General features: G+C 47.8%; 1 protein-coding gene across 3 annotated transcripts in view; it reads right to left on the reverse strand.

Annotated features, from left to right (window-relative positions):
• Nucleotides 1–1,755: 1,755 nt before the first annotated feature.
• Nucleotides 1,756–23,194, reverse strand: part of DYM (dymeclin) — a 375,649-nt gene continuing 354,210 nt past the window's right edge. For 2 of the 3 annotated variants that reach the window (XM_024756785.1, XM_024756783.1), the window contains one exon: nt 1,756–2,267. In XM_024756785.1, the coding sequence (XP_024612553.1) occupies nt 2,118–2,267 (150 nt within the window). In that variant the 3' untranslated portion in view covers nt 1,756–2,117. The remainder of the gene's footprint in view (nt 2,268–23,194) is intronic. The other variant, XM_024756784.1, reaches the window with a different exon arrangement.

Genomic DNA, 23,194 nt, shown 5'->3' on the forward strand with positions numbered 1-23,194 from the left:
TTTGCAGAGTGGAAGCAGTGATGCAGTGGTGTCTGGGAGTGTGTACTCACACACTTCCTCCGAGGCTGTAGCCCCAGCTGAGCTTTTAGGCCAGCGAGCACTTCTACTGTGTGATTAATTAAAAGTGGCGGGGAGGGAGGGAGAGGACACTGCCAGAGAACGGGGCTTTGGGGGCACCTAGTGAGCCAGGTGGCCTGGGGAAGAGACTGCAGGACTCCCTCGATCAGGGCTTCCTTGGTAGTTTGCGCTCGATGACCAGGTTCTGGAGGACCATATCTCCTCCTGTCACAAGAACTGACGGTCCTGCAGCCCAGTGACTCTTAGTTCTGGGGTCCTACCAGGGGCTCAGCTGCTCCATGTGATCCTTTAAAAATTGTGTTTTGGTTTAAATGAAGGAAAGCAGATCAAAGTGCTTTGGAAACAAATTAAAGCTATATATCACGTTCCCATATAGGAAATAAAAATAATTCTACCTGAAATGATAATCCGAGCATTTCCCCTTTCTGACTGGAGGATTCCTCCTTCCACCTTCCAACTGCCTCTCCCCACAAGCCAGACTACGCAGAAGCGCTTCACATGACTCGTCTGTGGGTCTGAGGCCCTGTCCGTGCGACCTTAGGCAAGAACCAGAGTCCCCAGCCACTCGTGGAGACACGTCAGAGGCCTGAGGCTGAGGAAGCAGCGGGCAGGCCGCACACGCCTCCTGGGTCCACCCGCCAGTGATGGCCCTTCCTCAGTCAGTCAGCCACAGGGAGCTTCGGTTTCAGCCCCTGTCCTGATGAAAATGAAACCGCCTGGCCGACCTCAGAGGCTGCTGAGGGGATGGAGCGGCCAGGCTTTTCATGAGCGGAAACCACACGGACGTGCACTGACACATCATGCTTTCAGCCTTTCCCAGAGCTCGGTGTGACAGAAGCTGTCTCTTCCCAGACCCTCAGAAGATGGTGATGAACCAAAATGACTCCAGCCTCCAGGCCGGGGACACAGGGACAAGGGAGAGAAGCTGCCTCCGATACAGATTAGGCAACGGCAGGCTGAAACGGGTGCTCGGTCGGTCTCATCTGGGATTATGTGCTTCCTATGCAGAAAAGCAAATACTTCTTGTGTCTCTGAGAGTGAAACTAGGCCGTGAAGGGGTGGCCATGGACCTAGAGCGTGATTCGAAAGGCCTGTCCCCTCTGTCCTCAGTGCCCACTGCTCTGCTCAGGGCGACCCCAGCGGCTGTTTCCCTCAGAGAAGCTCAGGGAGACAACTGCGATCACACAGGCCCCAAAGAGTTTAAACAAAGTCAGAAGTGGAGAGAAAAACATGTGTTTACTCTCATGTGGAATACTGTATTAATCAAATTGGTCTCCTTTTTCTCCTATTAGTCTAGACTCCAATTTAATTCAGCTACAGCTCAGAGGCCAAATCCACAAAAAAGCTAATGTGGGCTTCATGAGAAGGAGCCACTTCTTTCTTTGAGGGAAAGATTCCAGGATCTAAAGGCTTATTATATCCAACCGCCCAGGCTTATATCATGGGCCTTCTGAAAGGCAACTGCATGCATACACGGCTTCATTTCCTTATTAATTCCTGTCTTGTCATCTTTTCAGGTTGGTATTTCTCAATGTTGAAACACACGACCAAAACAAAAATCCTGAACGTGAGGGGGGGGGGGGGGGACACCCCACTCGCAGCAGTGGGCTGCCAGCTCTCTTGCCGACAAAATTCTGTCACTAAAAAATGTTTGGGGGGGGGGGGGGGGGGGGCGGGGAAGAAAAGAAAAGAGAAAGAAGTATGTACTCGTAAAGTGTTATATGCCTAAGGCATCAGGTTCCTGGAAAAGCTCTAGATTTTTGGTTTAGAAATAAAATTGCATGTGAAATAGCAGGTTTTTACATTTATCACTGTTGTGTAACTCCCCTCCCCTTTTTTGCACTATAATCTAAACTGAGTGATCTACTGCCAACTGGCAACAATTCTCCAAACCCAAGTGTGCAAGGAAAACACGACTGTGTGATCCTCTTTAATAGAAGACGCACCAGGGAATCTCTCTACCTCTGTTCCCCAGAAAGAAAATAACTAGAAGGGCTGCTTGGCTGGAGGGGGTCAGGGTGGGAGACGGCGTCCCGTCCTCAGTCGGAATCCATCGTGAACAGCTGGATGTCCTGAGGGTTCCAGTACAGTCCTACCGCTGAGTTGTACACCAGGGACCAGACATAGGGGATAAAAAACTCCTCGGGCTGCTCCTCTTCCACATATTTGAATTTCAGTTCTGGAAATTTCTGCAACGAAAACAGGATGATGTAATCAATCTCACAGCCCCACTGGAAAGCAGCAGCAGTTTATACGCGGCGTGTGTGCAGGATGCAGGCAGCCCACCTTCCCTGACTGGTCGGAGGGCCTGTGAGCCCTGGGGCCACAGATCCAGCTTCCAGATGACTCTGGAGGACACGTGAATCACCTGTAGGAAGGGCACAACCCCACCGGCCCTGGTCAGGGACGTCAGTGTGCTGAGAGGAGCAGGGACCTGGACGGGACGAGGTGGGGTGAGAAACCTCAGGGAGGGAAACAGGCCCCGCCCAGGTACAGACAGCATTCAACAAAGACTATCTATCTACTGCACCACTGGGATACTGATGGCTGGGCCTCCTCGAGATGCTTCCCTCTCAGGGCTGCGTCACCGTGGAGGTGAAGACTTCCCTTCACAGATCCTCAGCCTTGACTGTGCGGGCAGGCAGCGCCCACAGAGGGCCTCGGTCAGGGCCGGGGGCAGCAGCGGCTCTGCACAGCTCAAGCCCTCTCTTCCTCCTCCTGGCGGAGGGGGCGGTGGGGATGCTCCGGCTTTGCGGCGGCGGCAGTGGAGGTGATTCCTGGCTCCACAAAGGCTTCCAGGCGACCGGGCCGCTCTCTGCAGTCCCGGCTGATAAGTGAGAACACATGCAGTTTTGAGGTCCTGTAAGTAGCACTTCCACTGCAGCGTTTCACCAGGATTCGGGCTTTTGATTTTTTAATTTTACTCCTAACCTATTTATTCCAGCCAGGGCAGAGGAAGTGATTCCTCCTTCAGCAGCCTGAGGGGCCGCTGGCATCTACTAAAAGCCCCCGGGCTGCCTCCCAGGCGAAGGTGACTCTGACAGGAGTGGCTGCAGTTTGGTGACCTGTGTCCCAGGTGGGGCGGGGAGAAGGGGGGCAACAGTGTCCTAAGACGAGGGGTATGGCGGAAGGTTGCGGGAGGGGGCTGAAAGGGACAAGAGGGGAAACACACACATAGAACGCGTGGCCCACGAGGGCAGAGATTTCTTTGCCCGTTGTGTTTGCCGCTGTGTCCCCTTAAAGGGTGGCCAGACACTTAATAAACAATTTGATGAATGAATCAATGAATCAATCAACCGTATAAGGACCAACGATGTCCCAGGCACAATGATAAATACTTTAGGTATATTATCTTGTTCAATCCCTCTTACGTGAGTCATTCATTGATTATCATACTGGATGAATGTCTGCTTCTCTGCACCAGGCCACGTGTGCACCAGGGCCTGGGGATACACAGTCCCTGTCCTCACAGAAGGTGCCTTCTCGTGGAGCAGAGGGACAAACAGAAGCAGCAGCAGCAACAAAACAATGATAACAGAGTAGGAAGAAGGGAAGGACTAGGGGCTCGAGGCCTGAGGGAGGTGGGGAGGGGCAGCCAGATGAAGAGGGAAGCGTGTTCTTTCTGAGGGAACAGCACGGAGGGAAGGCATGAGGTGCTTGACGCAGCAGGGAAGAGGAGGGGCGGAAGGAGAGTAAGCCCTGGTGAGCAGGGCCCGGAGGGGAGGACGCTGCCATGTGAAGAATCCTGGCCTCCACGTGAAGGGCCCGGAAGCCTTTGAAGGGTCTCAGAAGGGGGCCAGGTGAGAGTGGCTCTGTGCAGGGCCCACTCCGAACACAGAGTGGAGAAATGGAGGGCATCCAGCTGGGACAGGGCCTGGTCCAGGTGAAGGGCAAATGGGCCTGAACTAAAATGACCCTAGTTGGGTGGATTTAAAAGATTTTAAAGAGAAAAGGGGGTGGAGGGAGTAGGGGAGCCACACACACACCCAGAGTTAGAGATTTTTTTTTGCAGTATGCGGGCCTCTCACTGTTGTGGCCTCTCCCGTTGCGGAGCACAGGCTCCGGACGCGCAGGCTCAGCGGCCATGGCTCATGGGCCCAGTCGCTCCGCGGCACGTGGGATCTTCCCGGACCGGGGCACGAACCCGTGTCCCCTGCATCGGCAGGCGGACTCTCAACCACTGCGCCACCAGGGAAGCCCCAGAGTTAGAGATTTTTAAGACATTTGCAATGATTAAGACTAAACATCTATAGGGAGGGTGGGAGGGAGGGAGACACAAGAGGGAAGAGATATGGGAACATATGTATAACTGATTCACTTTGTTATAAAGCAGAAACTAACACACCATTGTAAAGCAATTTTACCCCAATAAAGATGTTAAAAAAAAAAAAAAAGACTAAACATCTAAGTGCTGGATCCTCAGAGTTCCAGAATGATGCCAGAGGGGCAGCGTTAAGCAGGAAATGCTTTGTGGCAAGGTGAGTTTTGAGCTAAATCTTAAAGAAGTGTATAGGAATTCGTGCAGAGGAGGGTCCTCTGGTCATGGATGTTACTTCAGCATACCACAGACGGCACAGCCCCCATCTGTTATGGCTTTAACAAAAACCAATTCTATTCCACAGCTCCCAGGGCATCAGTAAATATAGAATATACACAAATGGGTTTTATAAGTGGCCCAGACTCCAGCACTACCTACCCCTATATCCTCCCTCATACACTTTTTACCCCATACTTTGCAAAACTACTCAGGTTTCATGCAAACCCAAGCCTTTCCAGACCAGTGTTTCAAATCAGTTCTTTATTATCATCTGTGTAAGGCTGAGCGTCTCCGTGTGTGCTGAGGGCCACACTGATCACAGTGCAGAGGACAACTTCTCCCACTGCGCTCGTGGGGTCAGCCTGGCTGACAAAGTGTGATCAGCTCAGGGATATGACACTACTTCCAGCACGTACTGACGATCTGACTGGAATTCAGCTAGGTCCCCCAGCTTTCCATTCCCTTGTCATCCACTCAGTAAGTCTCCTTGAATCCCTCCCACCCTGGGCCGAATCCCCCCCATTCTCTGGGTGCACCGTAGCCGCTCAGCAGCTGGGTGGTCTCTGGAGGCCTGGGGCATCCTTGATGAGCCTCCTCACATGTTCTGTGCTGCTTCCAGCCTGGCGTGGGGTTCTCAGGTGTGGGGACAGGGTTCCTGGAGGCGGCAATAGGCCTCTGTCACGGAGTCAGGTGTCTTCTAGGTAGCAACACAGTGATCTTCTTTTCCATGAAAAATCTGCATTTGTAGCGGTAGGGTGCAGCAAGCAGCTGACACCAAGCGAGCACTCCCCGAGCACCAGGTCGGTCTGGAGGCTCCCCACTCGTGTCGTGGTCAGTCACCACGGTGTCCTGCTGAGGCCCACGTGGCCAACCCCACCAATGGAAGGTGAAGCGGGGCCTGGAGCAGCTAAGCGGTTGGTTCTAGGTCACACAGCCTGTGGGCTGGAGTCAAGATTGAAGCCTGGGTCTGACTGGGTGGGAAGGTCAGTTTGAAAAGATACCACAGTCATAGCCACCCTAGTGCTTCGTCCTAAAATCCAATTCTCCAAGGCTCCACGGGGCCCTTCGGGGTTAGTCCTGTGCCCTTTCACCGTATGGACAGAATGCAGCACACACGCTACTGGTCCTGACAGAAACGATCGAACCCACAATGATGTCTAGAATCAAGCGAGTCTGGGGGACTGTGTGTGAAGAAGAAAAGAACTTTACCCCCTAATAATGAGGATGCAAGTCCTAGTTCTTGGAATGGCCTCAACTTTAGAAAACTTCTCACGCTGTCTTGGAGAGAAGTGAGGGGCTGGGCGAGCAGAGGCGGTGGTTTGAAAAGGCCAGAGCCCCCCGCGTTGCCTCTTTCAGCTGGAATAATAACCTCCTACATTTCTAAGTGGTAACGTCACCAATAAGCCTTCTTGCTCATAGTGGTAAAAATGACTAAAAGATGTGAAACCTTTTCTCCAGCGAGTGACGTATTTAGGGGTGTCCCTAGGAAGGCAGGCCTTAGGAAAGGGTGTGAGGCAACTTACCCGAGACTGCTTTCTGCACCTCCAGGGAGGGTGGGATGGGAAGTAAAACGAGCAAGCTGCTTTCCTAAGAATTCCCTCCAACTGAATTCAAGAAACTTCGGCAAAACCTGCTCAGTGGGGTGGCACTAAGTCTACCCGTCCTCACGGGTTTGGGGAAATTCTGATGACTTTCCCGTTAGGAAGAGTAATGAATCAAAGACTGCCTTTACATCACACACTGGCAGATCTAGGAAAAGGCCACCAGGAGAAGCACCTGGAACCCCCATGGTTACCCTTCCCACCACCTGGTAAAAACGGAGCTGACAACGCCTCGTTTTTAGTCTTGGCTCGAGTTTAAGTCAAAACAATAACCCATCTTACTCTGGAGTAAGTGTCGTAAACAAAATCTCAATGTAGGGTGATATCCGGAGTGGCAAGAATATCCATATATAATATAAAATAGTACATAAAAAATACTATAAAAAAGCATCAACTTTACCTGACAACAGCAATGTATATCATTATGAAGTTTTTCAAGCTGATCAATGATTATTTCTATAGAAGTTCTCCGTAAAAACTTAATTAATTCTGAGATTATGGGTAACGTTTATAGCTACCATAACTGATTACGTATTACATAGCAGGAATGTTCAAACACTTGACATATACTTATTTAATCTTCGAAGTAACTAGAAAAAGTACCTGAAAAGCAGGCATATGATCTGAGCCCTAGCCCCACCTTTCCTCATTCATTCATTCATTCATTCAGCAAATACTTACGCTCAGCCTACTGTGTAGCAAGCACGGTACTAAAAACATAGCTGTGAATAAGATGTATACAATCTCAGCATTTAAGAGCTGAAAGGAAGTCCAGTCCGTATTAACCAGGTGACTTGGGACAAGTCTTGTACCCTCACTCAGACTCAGGCTCTTAAAAGGTAGAGTTTACTCTACTTTGAGATTTTGAATTTAACCGTTCTATTTCACAGAAATGAGATGAGCCATGTAAAAGCGCCTAACACACTTTTGACGAAGCACTCAATAAATGTTGGCTATTATGACTGACGTTGAAGTGATATGCAAATGTAAGGTATACTCTTATTTTAGAACCTTCAGTGATCAAATCTAAAGACTAGAAATACCCCCTGGCCTGGTCCTAAGCCCATGTCTCTTATTCTACCCAACTGGACACTTCTCACTTGGCAACCCTGTTTCCTGACTCTGTTATTAGTAACAGAAACATAGGATTTCCCTGGTGGCACAGTGGTTAAGAATCCGCCTGCCAATGCAGGGGACACAGGTTTGAGCCCTGGTCCAGGAATATCCCACATGCCGTGGAGCAACTAAACCCACGCGCCACAACTACTGAGCCTGTGCTCTAGAGCCCGCGAGCCACAACTACTGAAGCCCACACGCCTAGGGCCCGTGCTCTGCAACAAGAGAAGCCACCGCGATGAGAAGCCCGCACACCGCAACGAAGAGTAGCCCCCCCGCTCGCCTCAACCAGAGAAAAGCCCGCACACAGCAACGAAGACCCAACACAACTAAAACCCATAAATAAATAAAATAAAATAATAAAATAAATAAGTTTATTAAAAAAAAGAAACATAAAGAACCTGGGCCTCCCCACGTGAAAACCCAGGAACAAGTGCTGACAAATGGCTTAAAAACAACAGACTCATCTTCATTAACATTTTTTTTTTTGCGGAGCACAGGCTCCGGACGCGCAGGCTCAGCGGCCATGGCTCACGAGCCCAGCCGCTCCGCGGCATGTGGGATCTTCCCAGACCGGGGCACGTACCCGTGTCCCCTGCATCGGCAGGCAGACTCCCAACCACTGCGCCATCAGGGAAGCCCCCCATTAACATTTTTAAAGAACTAAGTTCTGTCACTGCAAGAAGCTAGGTTCTGAAGAACTGCCTTCTGTCCGTCTCAGAGTCCTCACTTGGTGAACGGTGAGTTAAGTGAACGAACGCGTGGCTTCACGTCTGCCCACAATCGTGAGACGTAGCTGTTTAACTCAACTGGAGCTGAGGACTGGCTCTGAGGGGAGCGTGAGGCCGTGTGATGAGATGAGAAGGGTCACCTCTAAGCCGTATTTGACACCAGGCTCACCGTCTCCCTGGCTGATTGTGTGGCATGTTCAACAACCTCCGACAGGGGTGTGGCATCTAACCCTGAGGGGCCCTGGCTGAAGCGGCTGAGGTGACCAGGATCGAGGACGCCGACGCCGGGCCTTCTGCTAGCTCACAGGGCCCACCCCGCTCAGGGGAAGTGACACGCTGACAGTGCCCACGTGCCGGTGCTTTTCACTTCGCCCACGACCACCCGGGTAGCAAAAGCGGCACCTCTCAGCTCATCGGCGTAGCTCCTTCATGGCAATTGGGGCTTAGCTTGTGCATGTGTTTGTTTACTCGGGTACCATCTGTTTCCCCACTAGAATACAGGCCCCAGGAGGGCAGGGACCTTGCGAGCATCTGGCATACTACTGACACTTAGGAAATGCTTGTTGAATGGTGAGTTAAATGAACAAGCGCAGGACTTCAAATCGGCACATAATCCCGTGACACAGGTGTTATTAACTCTATTTACTAAGAAAACCAAGGTTCAAAAGGATAGATAACACGCCAAAGAGGACAGAGCTAGGAAGTGGTAGAGCCAGAGGCCGAATGAAACTACACCTCTCCTCTGTGGCCTCTCCAGAGTCAACAGGTACTCAGCTGCGTGCCTCTTGAAAATGTCTATATCCTACATGCACGGGAGGCTTCCGTGTCTTTCCAGTAATGACAATGTGCCTCAAACACTTCCTCCATGTCCCCCGGCCACCAAGTTGCTAGCCTTTTGTGCCTGAGTGTCCTCACGGGGAAGGGATGGAACTGATCTCCGGCTCTGGAGTCCAGGTGACCCCAGGCTGGGGGTCAGGAGGCCTTGGCTCTGTCTTGGCTCAGCTACTGGCAGGCTGAAGAGTTTGGGGCCAGTCACAGCATTTCTCCAGGACTCAGGTGTCTCACCTTGTGTAAAATGAAGGACCTTTAAGCTCCTTCTGATTCTGTTGGGTGTGGTTTTACGAGATGACCCCAGTAAGGTCTACACACTGGCATTCTCTGCATGCCTCCCGGGCTCTGCTGGGCCCACCTGGAGAAAGGGCTGAATGAGTTGGGTTCAGCGGGAACCCCCAAGTCAGGCACTTGCTGGTTTGCACTTAGCCAGGCTTCACCTGGGGGCAGTCTCAGCGGAGAAGGTCAATATCTGAAGGCTCCTGAGCTGTCCTGTGGGTTGACAGCAGTTGGTTTTAAAGGCTGAGACTTCTAATTGCTTAAAATCAAGACAAACGAGAGACCATGGTTGAGCTGCTGTGGCCTGAGAGCTCGTGGCTAAGTGGGCTGAGGTCCCAGGCGTGGCCCCGTCTGTGCTAGAGAATGAAGGCCCGGCCCCTTCCATGGAGCGTGCACCACTGGACATGCGGGAACCCAAAGAGCAAGCACAAACAGAGCAGCAGGGACACACTTCTATTACGAGCAAAACCCGAACACTGCAGACAGCACGCTTGCACGCCCCTTGAGCTCCAGCACCAGTTCCTCTTGCCTCAAGGCTACAAGTGAGCTGTGATATATATATATATATATTTTTTTTTTTGCAACTTTCCTGTAACTCTATTTTTTTTATTCTTTATACAATTTTTTAAACATCTTTATTGGAGTATAAATGCTTTACAATGGTGTGTTAGTTTCTGGTATTATTTCTTGAGTTACCTGCATGAAACTTTTCACCAGCACTTAAAAGGTTCATAAAGGGGGATAAAGCATAATTAGCAAGAAAAACAGAGCATGTTGTCTAGGACGGGCTACAACAAAGTGAACATAACAAAGCACAAGGTAAAAAGATTCCTTTTTCCTGCAATGAGTTGTTTTTAAGACAGTGTACTGGGAACAATTTAAAAGGGTGAATAATAGGCATAAATTGCAAAAGAGTTTGGAAAACACTGTTCAGTTGACCTGACTGAATGGAAATGCAGCCTCGGCGTAACTAGCTGTGTCCAAGCTGCACCAAATTTGACACCCCCCAAGTCTCCCTGCCTATCTAGCCAGAGAGAGAGCCCACATGGGCTGAGAGTGAAACAGACTTTCTTAAAAACATGGGCTCCTCGGGACTTCCCTGGCACTCCAGTGGTTAGGACCCAGCGCTTTCACTGCCGTGGCCTGGGTTCTATCCCTGGTCAGGGAACTAAGATCCCACAAGCCGTGCGGTCAAAAAAAAAAGAAAAAGAAAAAAAGTGCTCCTTTAATCCTCTTAGAAGTCTGAGAGCTAAGGAAAAGAAAGGCAAAAGGTTTTATTTAGCACTAATGACACTGCGGACACATTTTGTCAGAATTCAGCCCAAGAAATGTCATAGTCTGAATGCCGGATCAACAACCTAGAAAAAAAATCACTCTTTTCTTGACGTTCTTTTCAAGCCTGTGGAGAACGTTAATGCCACCCTGTGATGGCTGGGGGAAGCCCAGCTTCCTCACTTGAGAGTGTCTTCACTCCTGACCCGGCCAGCAGGGCTCAGGCCACCTGGGCCTTCCCCCACCTCTACCTCATCTCCCCTCTCCCCTTCTCAGGGTCCTGTGGGCTCCAGCCAGTGACTGCTGGGTAGATGTGCTTGAGGACCCATTAAGGCTCTGGGAGAGCGGAGGAGGGAGGTCTGGGGGGACGGGGGCTTTGATTTGACAGTTACGGCAAGCATTCATCTGGAAGGGGCTAGCAGAGGGCGGGGTGCTGGTCACCACAGGCCCAGGCTTTCGCCCCTCTCTTTCTGAGACAGTTGTCTTGTGACTCAGCTCAACAAGGAGGGAAAAACCATCTCTCAAGCTTGGAGCTTGGTCTCAATCCAAAGCTACTTACAACAATCTTGTTGTTTTGACTTTTGGAGCCAGAGGTAATGCTAGACTCTCAAGTTTGGCCGGAATGTTTTTATCAGCTCCAGTGAATCAACCCACCGCAGTGGGACCTCCGGACGCTCAGCCCAGAGACAAAGCAAAGGTCTGATTTGGTGGTTGAGGCTCGGGTATAATAAGCAGACCAAAAGCTTTAAAGACTGTCTCTGCTTCAGTCACGTGATCTGGTGAAAACCCACAGGAAGTTCAGTGAACAGATGTAGGGCTCAACTGCAATAATTTTATTACCACAAAAGTTCAATGGAGTTTTCCCCCTTCCACCATTATATAGATAGCATCAGACACTCTAGCAAGCCCCTGGCATGTTTCCAGAAAGTTTAGTGCAATTTAAAATCAAAGAGCTACATAGCACATTACAAAAAATTATTTCAAAGACTGTTTCAAGCCTTTGAACAGACAAGTGATGGGTGATGGTCAGTAGTGAGGCAGGCCAGCACTGCTGGGAGAGGGCGTGGGACAGGATGGACGAGGTGAGTTACTGCTGGCAGCACACACGTGGGCTGTGGTGGGCAGGCTCCATGCAGATGGAAAGTACCCTGTTTCAAGCTTCTGTCATAAGATAGCCAGGTAGGCATTTACATGCAATTATTTTATTCACAGGTGAATTTGGGATGAGCCAGTTTCCCTACCATTCCTTCCCTCATTTACTCTCATTGTGTAAATGCTGGTCCTTCAGTGATGGGTCCTTAAACTAAACACTGGTAAGAGCCAACTGTATACGAAGCATTGTGCTTGAGGCCATAGAGGAAAGAAAGAGGAATAACTGCTGCTCCTCCGACAGGGGGTATAATTTAGCAGAACAAATAAGAACAGTGGGAGCATGACACAACATGGAAGGGCACTGCCCCGGAAGGCTGCTCTCCCAGGCAGACTGGCCAACACCGGGGTTGGAAGACTGTAGGTGGCTTTGAACAGCAAACTCTAGGAGAAGCATCTATCTATATGATCAGTTCAGCTAAACTGAGCTTCCCTGGTGGTGCAGTGGTTAAGAATCTGCCTGCCAATGCAGGGGACACGGGTTTGATCCCTGTTCCGGGAAGATCCCACACACCGCGGAGCAACTAAGCCCGTGCGCCACAACTACTGAGCCTGCATGCCACAACTACTGAAGTCTGCACGCCTAGAGCCTGTGCTCTGCAACGAGAAGCCACCGCAATGAGAAGCCCACACACCGCAAGAAGAGTAGCCCCCGCTCGCCGCAACCAGAGAAAAGCCTGCGCGCAGCAACAAAGACCCAACACAGCAAAAAATAAATAAAATAAAAATAAGAATTCAGTGAAATTATGGTCTGAACAGGCCTGATCTGCAGGCTTTTCTCTGTGTGATGGAATGAGCTGCAAACGGACAAATATTATTACTTAACTTGACAAAAAGGAGATAAGCACTGGTCTATGAATAACAGCAACACTGAATGTGGAGCAGTCCCATTTTATGCAAATCAGTTTCAAAATGAAATCCAAAATACAGAAAATTATAAAGGGCCATTGATTACAAGTTACAAATGAAGAAATACAAAGCTAAAGTTAAGAAGCCCACCATGAGGTGGCTCAGAAGACAGTTATAATACTTTGCATATCTAAGAGCACGATGGCTGGCTGGGCAGCGGGGACCTCAGGGGCTCCCTGGGAAGTAAGTTACCACCAAGAAGAGAGCTACAAGGTGAGCGGACACCTGTCCTGAAAGCTCAGGCCAGGCGACCACCTCTGAGTATTACAAGTGACACTAATGATGTCTGTGACCGGTGACAAAAAATAAAAAAACTCTTAGGAAAACAGAGGATACAACAGAAGGTTGAACCCACACTTGTGATGAGCTGTCCACCATCATGCCATCGGCCAGAATCGGAAGCCCACTGGAATCTGAAGCCTGAGCAAATGTCCTTGTTAGACCCTTCTCTCACAGGTCCAGGTTAAGGTGGGTCATGAAAAGGAGGATGTCTTCAGTTTGAAATTTCTCTCTTTTCTGGGGGCTGCTGGGGCGGCCCAAAGGAGAAGGAAGTAAGGGCCGGTTCTCCCGCCGCAGGGGAAGTTTGAGAAAGGCTTTGACAGATGGGTTATGACCTGTGGGGGAGGGACTGGGGGGCAGAGAGGAAGCTGGCATTGCATGGGGAGAGACCCCTGTGAGCAAACAGCGAGGCCGATGGCTCACCCGTGGGCCTGGCGAGTCGTGTGGGACCAGCGCCCAGGCTCGAAGGCCAGCAGCCGGGGATGCTGCTGGAAGGACAGCGCACAGACAGGGAGGGGCCTTGAAGGCTGGGACAACAAGTGTCCATTCGGTGAGCTTAGAGTTGAGAGAATAGGTACGCTGCGGTTAGAAGTGTCTAATTTAAGTCATTAGTTCGGGCTTCCCTGGTGGCGCAGTGGTTAAGAATCCACCTGCCAGTGCAGGGGACACGGGTTCAAGCCCTGGTCCGGGAAGATCCCACATGCCGTGGAGCCCGTGCACCACAACTACTGAGCTTGTGCTCTAGAGTCCGCGAGCCACAACTACTGAAGCCCGTGTGCCTAGAGCCTGTGCTCTGCAATAAGAGAAGCCACTGCAATGAGAAGCCCACGCACCGCACCGAAGACTGGCCCTCGCTCACCGCAACTAGAGAAAGCCACGCACAGCAACAAAGAAACAAAGCAGCCAAAAGTAAAAAAAAAAAGTCATTAGAGCTGAGATGGCAGTGGAAGTTGCCAAGTGTGTAAACTCCTCAAGAAGACTGAGCTGCAGTATTGAGTCAAAGCCCCTGTTTTGAAGGCAAATCAATTCCAATTCAGAAGCCTGGGAAGAGGAGAACGTTTTGATTCCACGATGGCAGATGAAGGGCAAAAGTAGAGAATTTACTGGCAGAACTTTTTGTGCTGAAAGCGAGCCCAGAGGGGGAGCCACAGATAATTGGCATTGCTTGCCCTTCCTGCAGTGGGCTCATTATTTTGGACAGGGCTCAGATACCTGGCCAAGAGAGTGAGATGTCAGAAAAATAAATGCATTACTATGAAATAAAAGTCTAAGCAGAATATAAGCTCCATGAGGGCAGGGATTTTTTTTTTCTTCCCCGCTGATGCATCTACCAGTGCTTAGAATATGGCCAGGAGCTTAACAGGTATTTGTTGAGTGAGTGAATAAAGGAATGAATGAACAAAGAGGTAAAAACTGCTGTTTGTAGAAAAACTCAGAGTTATGGTGGGGGGGGAAATGAGTTGGGAAAATTGAGTCCTGCACTGGGTGAGTTAGTGGAATAACTGCCCAAATTTATTTGGGATAAAATGAGCCAAACTAAGCCCATGTCACTTTGAGAAGCAAATGAACTGACTTAACTGGGATTTGGGGGCAATACTTCAAACCTAATAGATTAATTTACTTCTCAAACTGCCTGTTCTCCTCGCTTACCACTATCCTACCACCGTCATATTGTCACTTACCTAGGAAAATCAGATCCCGAACAATGGATGACATTAATCTAGATGGTGATGGTCATATTTTATATTTCAATATATCTAATTATGGAACATAAAGTGAGCTCATGTACTAGTCACGAACTGAGGTATAATATGTAAACGGAGACAAGTTCCATTTTTAATGAGTCCTTTACTTTTTACTCTTGTCAAGACTGTAATGTTTTTTTTAAAAAAGGGGAGGATATGGCCTCAAAATGTAACACATAAGTCCTAACTACTGTGTCTGTGACAATATTTCTTTACACTAATTTTTTTTCAGATTAATATGTGAATTAAGTGGGAGTGGGAGATGCAGATTTGGAGAAAGATTCTGTATCATGTTTAGGCAAATTCTGGCAAAGCAAGGATCTCTGCCACGTATGAAATGTCCATGCTGGGAGTTACAGGTGGGCGACATGTGGCGGGTATGGGGGCAAGGGTACATGAGAGGCTTTGCTGGCGCGCTCCTGCCCAGACTGATGTGTCTCTGAGTGAAGGAGAGTTTGTGTGATTATATCAGGCGAGAAGACAGACGGTGCCACAGTACGTCAAAGAGATATCCGGGAAACAGAATCCCTACTAAGACGAATGCACAGATAGGAAGTTGTCTTTGATTTCTTAAGAGTTATCTCCTTTGAACATTCTTAGGATTTACGTTATCAGTAAATGTGACAGTTTTTCAAGCCTTCAAGGGGCATCACCCATTCTTAGAAAAGTCATGCCTTAATTACTCCTTAGCAAGAAGTTGAAATGAGGCTCTGAGAATCAACGTCCCATGCATCTACTATATAAGAGGATTTTTTTCCTCTGCTTATGGAAAGAACAATCTATTCCCAGTGTTATATGAAAGCCTTGTGGTTGCTAAACCAATGACATTTTCGTCAACCTCCTTGGAGAAAATCCCACTTAAATCCCATGATTCTAAAGGTAAGCATTTTATAACATAAAGGTCAGTCTCAGTGCTTCCTGTGGCTGTATCTCCCAGTGATGCAAGCATGATCCATGAGTGGAAGAGCCGGACCTGTGACTTACTGTCAGATGCAACAGTCCTGGCCCCGTGGTTACTCCAACATGTGTGATCAATGAATCAAAAGCACAAAATTAGGTTTGTTTCCTTCTCTACAGTCATGAGGACTACAAAGGGAATTAGGAAATCTAGAGGAAAAGGAACAGAGGCAGAATGCTGCAGATGACTCCTGATAATCCTATTTGCTGTTAGGAAGTGAGTCCACCTTAGATGTCACTCAGGGATGGTTATGTCAATGTCAGGCAGAGCAATCTAGAAGATGGGCTCCCCCAGCTTCAACGAGACAGGTCTAGGTAAGCTAGAAAAATTCTTATTACTTTCCTGAGCCTTGACACTAAGAGATCCTGGAATCACAGAATGTCAGCACTAGAAGAGGCTCCCAATTTTGAAAAGAAGGTACAAAAATGTACAAATAAAACCACAAAAATCCTTAACAGTCATAAGTCCACCAAGTTAACTGGAATTCATATTAAATGACTAGTGTATAAGTTGATTTCTTCAAGAAATTGCTCTAAGATAGGGAACACATTCATTACCTCAGCCCAAAATGCCCTCAGACTCAGGCTCGTTCCTTTTCGGGAAACAGTTGACACTTTACAAAAATTAAAAAAAAAATGCTATTGATAAAATAGTTGTGTTTTTTTATCCCCTTGAAGTCAGTAAACGTATTATTAAATGACTCAAAAGCTTGATTTTTTTTTTTTTTTTGCCGTACGAGGGCCTCTCACTGCTGTAGCCTCTCCCGTTGCAGAGCACAGGCTCCGGACGCGCAGGCTCAGCGGCCATGGCTCACGGGCCTAGCCGCTCCGCGGCATGTGGGATCTTCCCGGACTGGGGCACGAACCCGTGTCCCCTGCATCGGCAGGCGGACTCTCAACCACTGCGCCACCAGGGAAGCCCCAAAAGCTTGATTTGGTGTCATGCATCACATTGTAAGATATCGTCTCACCGTGTTCTTTTTTCTTTTTAATATAAATTTATTTATTTATATATATTTTATTTCTGGCTGCATTGGGTCTTCGTTGCTGCATGTGGGCTTTCTCTAGTTGCGGTAGCTGAGCCACCAGGGAAGTCCTCACTGTGTTCTATTTGTAAAATAGCTGTCAATTGTGAAACACTCAATTGGTTGAAAACCTCAAGACAGGAGATGAGCAATGAATGCATCAGAAAGAACTAATCAAAGCAGTTTGTCTAATTTTTCTCAGGGAAAACATGAACAGGAAGAAGCAAAGACAGAGCAAAGTGGGTGGTGGGGTACATCACTGAAGGGCAGGAGGTGGAATGAGTGAAACACTAGCACACTAGAGTTATGTGATTTGAGAACTAGGACCAAAAAGGAAAACGGAGGGGCACCTACCTGACTCTACATTAAACTGTAAAGCTAAAGTAACTGAAATGGTGTAATACGCCTCCCTCCGACTTGGACCATCACAGGTGTATATAATTCAGAATTTATACCTGCTATGTTATAATCACAGAAGAACTAACTAAAAGATCTGTATAAAATATCTCATCCACGGTATACAGGATACATTTTATTTTATAGTTTAAAAAAAAGTGGTTGCGATTTAAACTTCCAAAAGTTTTGATTTTGAAAGTTTAAGATTTAGAAATTTCAAAATATGCACAAGTACACGAAAAGGCCAGAGGCTCCCACATTCACCAAACTTCTTCCTCGTCTCTTCTCACTCCATCTTAATCAGTTAACCAATTTGTTATGTGGAAAACACTGTGGGCTACGGCAAGTATAAAGCAAAGTTCAGACTCTCAACGGGCTGAAAATCCAGTAAGGAGACAAAATGTAAATGTACAAACGAAACATTTAAACATCAATTTCATTGTTAAATACCGAGAAGAGTGATATAGAGAGTGAACTACTGAACAGTTTTCAGCAGGAAGAGATCAATACATCTGTCACGTCTGGGACAGTCTTCATGGAGGCAGGGGGACCTAGGCTGTACAGGCATGTAGAGAAGGGGCAAGGAAGCCACTTCAGGCAGGGACAAGCAAGGTAAGAAGGAAGAGTGGGTTCAGGGGCTGGGGGGCAGACAGTAGGCAAAGGAACATGGGGGTAGGCAGTGAGGGCTGAGGTTCTTAAGGTGGGCTGGGCTCAGAGTTTGAATTGTACTTTATTCTTTCTGGACTCTTCAGAGGCTGTACAGCCTCTGTAAAGAAGGTAAGAAAGAAAGAACTGTAAAGAACGTAAGAAAAGTGGTGAAGTTTATTCAAATGACTGGGGGTAGAGGTGGCAGTGATAGCGGTGATATATACGTTTTGTGTGTGTGTGTGAGACATTTCCCCCAACAAACTACACCCATTCCTTCTCACCACCCAAATTCACGTTAGAGAAAGGAGATCCACAGACCAGTAGCATCACCATCACCCGGGTAGGCACTTGTTAGAAATGCAAATTCTTGGGTCCCAAATATTCCTTGATTCAGGAAGGAAGAAGGGAAAGAAGGACCTGAGAGAAAAAGAACTTCGATTCTGGAGGAGCCATGTGTGGGAGTAAAGTTCTCACGAATCGGGAAGGGTGGAGACTGCAGAATGGCAAAGGCATCCCAGCACAGTGGGGCTGGAAGGACTCAGACACCATCTTGACAGCTCCCTCAACTGGCATGTGGGGAAACTGAGGCTTACAGTAACAGTCATTTTATTTCAGGTGGCAAGACTAAAACGTGGCGGAGACCTAACAAGAAATAAGTATTTTGGGCCACTGGTTATGCTGGCCCTAAGACACAGACAGAAGCTGGGAACCATCTGTGTGGAGCCTGAAAACAAAATAAAGGTAATTAGGGAGGAAAAAAAGGGAGAGGATGATTAAAAAAAATGGTGCTTCAAGGCGATCTAGTAAGTGCAAATTTTGCTAGGAGCTTCCTAGTTCCACTAGTATGCAATCATTTCACAAATAACTAATGACTCTTAGGTTACTGCTGTCTTCAATGATGCTGACGTTAATGGGAGACAGATTCAGAATACGAAGTGTCAAGAGCTCTTTCTAGTCCACAGTAGTAACATTCTCTTTGGCTTGAAGTTCTGAACGGGTCATGTAGGATCCTACTCGTGGCCCATCTTCTTAACAGCTCAGGGCCGCGTGCACAACTCCCCCAAGGGGCAGAGTGGCCAAACAGGCAAGTTGCTCATGGGCTTTGGGTCGATAATTTTAATCCCATTACTTGGACAAAGGTCTCCCTGCAGCGAGAACGGGAAGGCAAAGATTATGACGAGCTGAAGAATGGAAAAGGCTAGACACAGAAATGTTTCCCTCTAGGGTTCCAAGAAATACCCTGGGAGGGCTTATACAGAATGAATGAACCAGCGGCCAGTGGCTGACTACTAAGTAACAAGCACCCCTGCCCCGCCCCCCTCAGCCCCTCCGCACTCCCCGCCAGCCAGTGATTGCGCTGGTGCTGGCCCTGCTGTGAGGGTAGAGAGGGACTCCCAGCCCAGCCAGCAAATGAGAAATGCGGAGGGAGGGAGGGGGCTGAAGAAGATGTCAGAGTTTCCCAAGTCATTCCAGTCACGTTCCCATTTCTTCAGCTATCACTCTCTGTTCCCACTTCCCTGAAATAGAGGCAGGACCTTTAAGACAATTCAGAGAGACCTGACAGCCACGCAACAGGCTCAGGGTCCTTCTTAATTCTAGCACCATAATGAAATAGAACAACTAAACAGCCCACTAAAGAGAAGGTATTTTTATTGTCAATATTATGGCAGAAGAGAAAAATATTTCAAATTCTCTGCTTTCCAAAACCAACACAGAGAGAGGATACTAAACAAGGCACAGGTGATGTGATCACAAATCAAATATGACCTGGATCTCAGATCACATGCCACTGAGGAAGACACTCACGGAAAGCTAATGAACGTGAAGACGTTAACACTTGGAAGCTGAAACACAGATCAAATCTTCCATCTGCAAAAGCCTATTTTTTGCCATTCATGAATCCTGCTTTTACCCTTTCCTATACCAAAAAACACAGGTTTTAAGTTCCATGTCTTAGTGTGTTGTTAGAAGTTTAAAAACTGGCCCCCGTATCTAAAATGGAGTATTGTGCAGGCTTCAGGGCAGGCTGAAAATTTAACTGCACTGGTATAAATGCACGTGACTTCAATTTTTTTCCCATAATTTTCTTATAAAGGGAATGTTTTACAACTTTATGAATAAGCAATAACACTGCAGGCAGATTAAAAAAAAAAGGGCTCAGAGGTGGCAAAGCAGTGGTAATAACCACCACGACCAGGAGGCCCAGAAAAGAGTGACTCTACATGCTGTGAAGAGGGCTGCTCCCGGAGCCCCAGGCTTTCCGCTAACACGGCTCATGTACTGGGTCAAAGCATCACATCTACCCGTTCACCTCTGTACAGTCTTGAAAAGGGGTATTTCGCAAACTGGAAATGTAAAATAAAAAGGACGTCCTGGGGCTTCCCCGGTGGCACAGTGGTTAAGAATCCGCCTGTCAATACAGGGGACATGGGTTCGATCCCTGGTTGGGGAAGATCCCACATGCCGTGGAGCAACTAAGCCCATGGGCCACAACTACTAAGCCTGCGCTCTAGAGCCCGCGAGCCACAACTACTGAGCTCACGTGCCACAATTACTGAAGCCCGCTCGCCTAGAGCCCGTGCTCTGCAACGAGAAGCCACTGCAATGAGAAGCCCGCGCACCACAACGAAGAGTAGCCCTCGCTCACCATAACTAGATAAAGTCCGTGCACAGCAATGAAGACCAAACGCAGCCAAAAATGAAAGAAAGAAAAGAAAGAAAGAAAGAAAGAAAAAGAAAGAAAAAAGAAAAGAAGAAAAAGGACTGTCCTTTGTATATGGAGGCAGTAGTCCTGGCCCTCAGCCTCGTTAACGCAGATCCTTTTAGGTGTGCGTTTTTCTCTGATCCAGCCACACACCTTCACCTGGTTCCTCTCAGGAACACGGGCGTAGGATTCAAAAGGGACTGGTTTCTTTACTGGCTTGTGGCCCCAGAACAGGGAGGGGGACCAGGTAGTGATAAGCGACTGTCATGAAACATTCTAACCCACGGCTTTCTCAGCCGCCCCCAGACCCCTTCCTCCACACTTTCAAGAAGTGGAACTTCATCCTTCGTCTGGGCCCTCACACTTCTGTCCCCCACTAAATGACACTATTTTTTTAAAACCTTGTGAGGATGCAGCCTCTTCTGGAATTCCTCCAATTTCAAAGTTTCACTCTCAAGTTCTTGAAAATGAGGGCAGTGCCTGAAGGCAGGAATAGCAACCGAGGACAAGAGACAAATCATAGATTGTTTATTCGTCAGAAGAGCGGTGCTAAAGATGCCGCAGCTGCATTTCAGCCCCATTAGGTGCAAAGCAACCTGAATAAAAGATTCAAATGTGTTTTGAGCTGAAAGGAAATTCTAAAATTGAGGAGAAAGAGCTAAATTATCTGCAAGTCTTAAACAGCAGGACAGGTACCCAGAGGGCCGAAGACCTGGGGAGAACGGTGGTCAGAAAGAGCAAGGCAAGGAGGCTGGGAGCTGCGCTTGTTCCCGTTTCCTCCGCGGCAGTGGCTCTGTGTGCTTCCGCGGCAGTGGCTCTGTGTGCTGTGGGGACAGGCAGAGGTGGGACAAATGCAAATACCAACTGAGGGGGCCGGCTGGGGCCTCGGGGGCCCCCTGCCCTCTGTCATTCACACTCTGAAAGCCTAGACTGGGCCAGGCAGGTCATTGGGACTCCGGTCCCTTTTAATTCCCCAGCTCAGGCAGACTGGAGGTTGTAAAAGGCAGGCAGTTGGTACTTAATGCTCCTCACGGCAGTGGTCATACCTACCAATTATTTGAAACTGAAATAAACACTATGATAAGGAAGCATAAACCTTTCAGACTAATATGTCTCTCTCCCATCTAGGCTCTGACGGGTATAATGGAGGGAAAATTCAGGATGTCTGAATTTTAGACTTGGCTCTGACACTAACAAACTTGGACAAATAACGTCACCCCTTTGACACTTAGTTACCTCATCTGTAAACCATTACTGCTGACGAGGCCTGCTCTGCCAGTGGCGGGGAGCTGATGTTTAAGTGACTCACGCGGGGCTGGGGGCCCAAAAAGGGCCAGGCAGGGCTGCTGGGTCGATCCTTGCCTTGTCCACAGAAGCAATGCCACAGAAGGGCCATAAAAGAGCCCGTCTCCTGCCCTGTGACAAAGGTCACACAGACAAAGGAAAACTGGGAATAGAGGGACCCCTCCCTTCTCCATTTTGGTTGGTTGCTTGGTCTATCTATTTTTCAAAGCAATGCCTCAGAAGGCAAGTAAAACATCTGTAGGTGAAGCATTTGAAGATCTGTAGTCATTTCCAAAACATGACAATGGTTTACGAGGAGTCTTATGCTTTATAACACAGGCTCTAATTATTCCAAATTTACATATTTCAATAAAGAAACATGCATTGTTGGGACTTCCCTGGTGGTCCGGTGGGTAAGACTCCTCGCTCCCAATGCAGGGGGCCCAGGTTCGATCCTTGGTTGGGGAACTAGATCCCGCATGCATGCCGCAACTAAGAGAGGTCTGCATGCTGCAACTAAGAAGTCTGCATGCCGCAACTAAGAAGTTCGCATGCTGCAACTAAAGATCCCACATGCCGCAACTAAAGATCCCACATGCCGCAAGGAAGATCCCGCATGCTGCAACTAAGACCCGGCACAGCCAAAATAAATAAATAAAAATAAATAATAAATAAAATAAATATTAAAAAATAAAGAAACATCCATTGCTTATCTCTTAATTTACTTTCAGGGACTAACCACGGATAACTCAGTGTGTTATACACTGCAAGCATGAACATTAACTAAAATTAGAATTTACCTTGAAAATATTCCAAAACATTTTTTTTTTTTTTTTTTTTTTTTGGGTACAACATTTTAAAGGATATTTCTAAGGGAAATTCTAAATTTAAATAATCAACATACTATATTTTAGAACTTGGATATAGGGAACACTTAAATAGTAAAACACTTTTATACTTGGGGTTTATTTAGAGAAAGGAATGTAGAACATATGTTTCATTTTCTTAAAAAAAATCAAAATTTGGGATAAATAAGAAAACAAGGTGGAACATAAATTTCCCCTAAAGAGAACTATTGTATGCTCAGCATGAGAGGGATGACATCTGAGTTCCAGGCTTTTAAACTACTGCTTTACTTTCTTAAGGGAGAGAGAATGTTGTGTTTTATTGCGAGTAATTTACACTGTTGATACATCTTGCACCGTTTCTCCATCCCAGTGAACATACAAAACACTTTCTGATGAAGGATGTTAAGATAAAACTTCTGATTAAATCCCTCTTGTAAGGTGACCTGTTCACCCATGCATCCTTCCTTCCTTTGTGTTAATATTTACATTTTAATCATAACCACCGATGATTTAACAAATACGGTATTTTAACACAATGGTCCATACAAAAATAATGGTCTCCTTTGCCATCTGGCTGATGGGTCTGCATCATCTGTTGTGACTATACCAAGAGCCCAACCAAACGGTTGACTCCTGGCTGTTCTCCTGGTTGTTCCGGTGGTCAGAGCTGCAGCAATGCAATGTGAGGCACAGATGGCGGCCACACAGTGCTGCCGTGAGGGCGCTCAGCTGGGAGGCTTCCTCAGTCCCAGCCAGGGTCCAGCGTCTCCCCCAGCATTTTTTTTTTTTTTTTTTGGGTAAGCGG

The sequence above is a fragment of the Neophocaena asiaeorientalis genome, unplaced genomic scaffold, assembly GCF_003031525.2.
Source record: "Neophocaena asiaeorientalis asiaeorientalis breed wild unplaced genomic scaffold, Neophocaena_asiaeorientalis_V1.1 scaffold133, whole genome shotgun sequence".
NCBI lineage: Eukaryota > Metazoa > Chordata > Mammalia > Artiodactyla > Phocoenidae > Neophocaena > Neophocaena asiaeorientalis.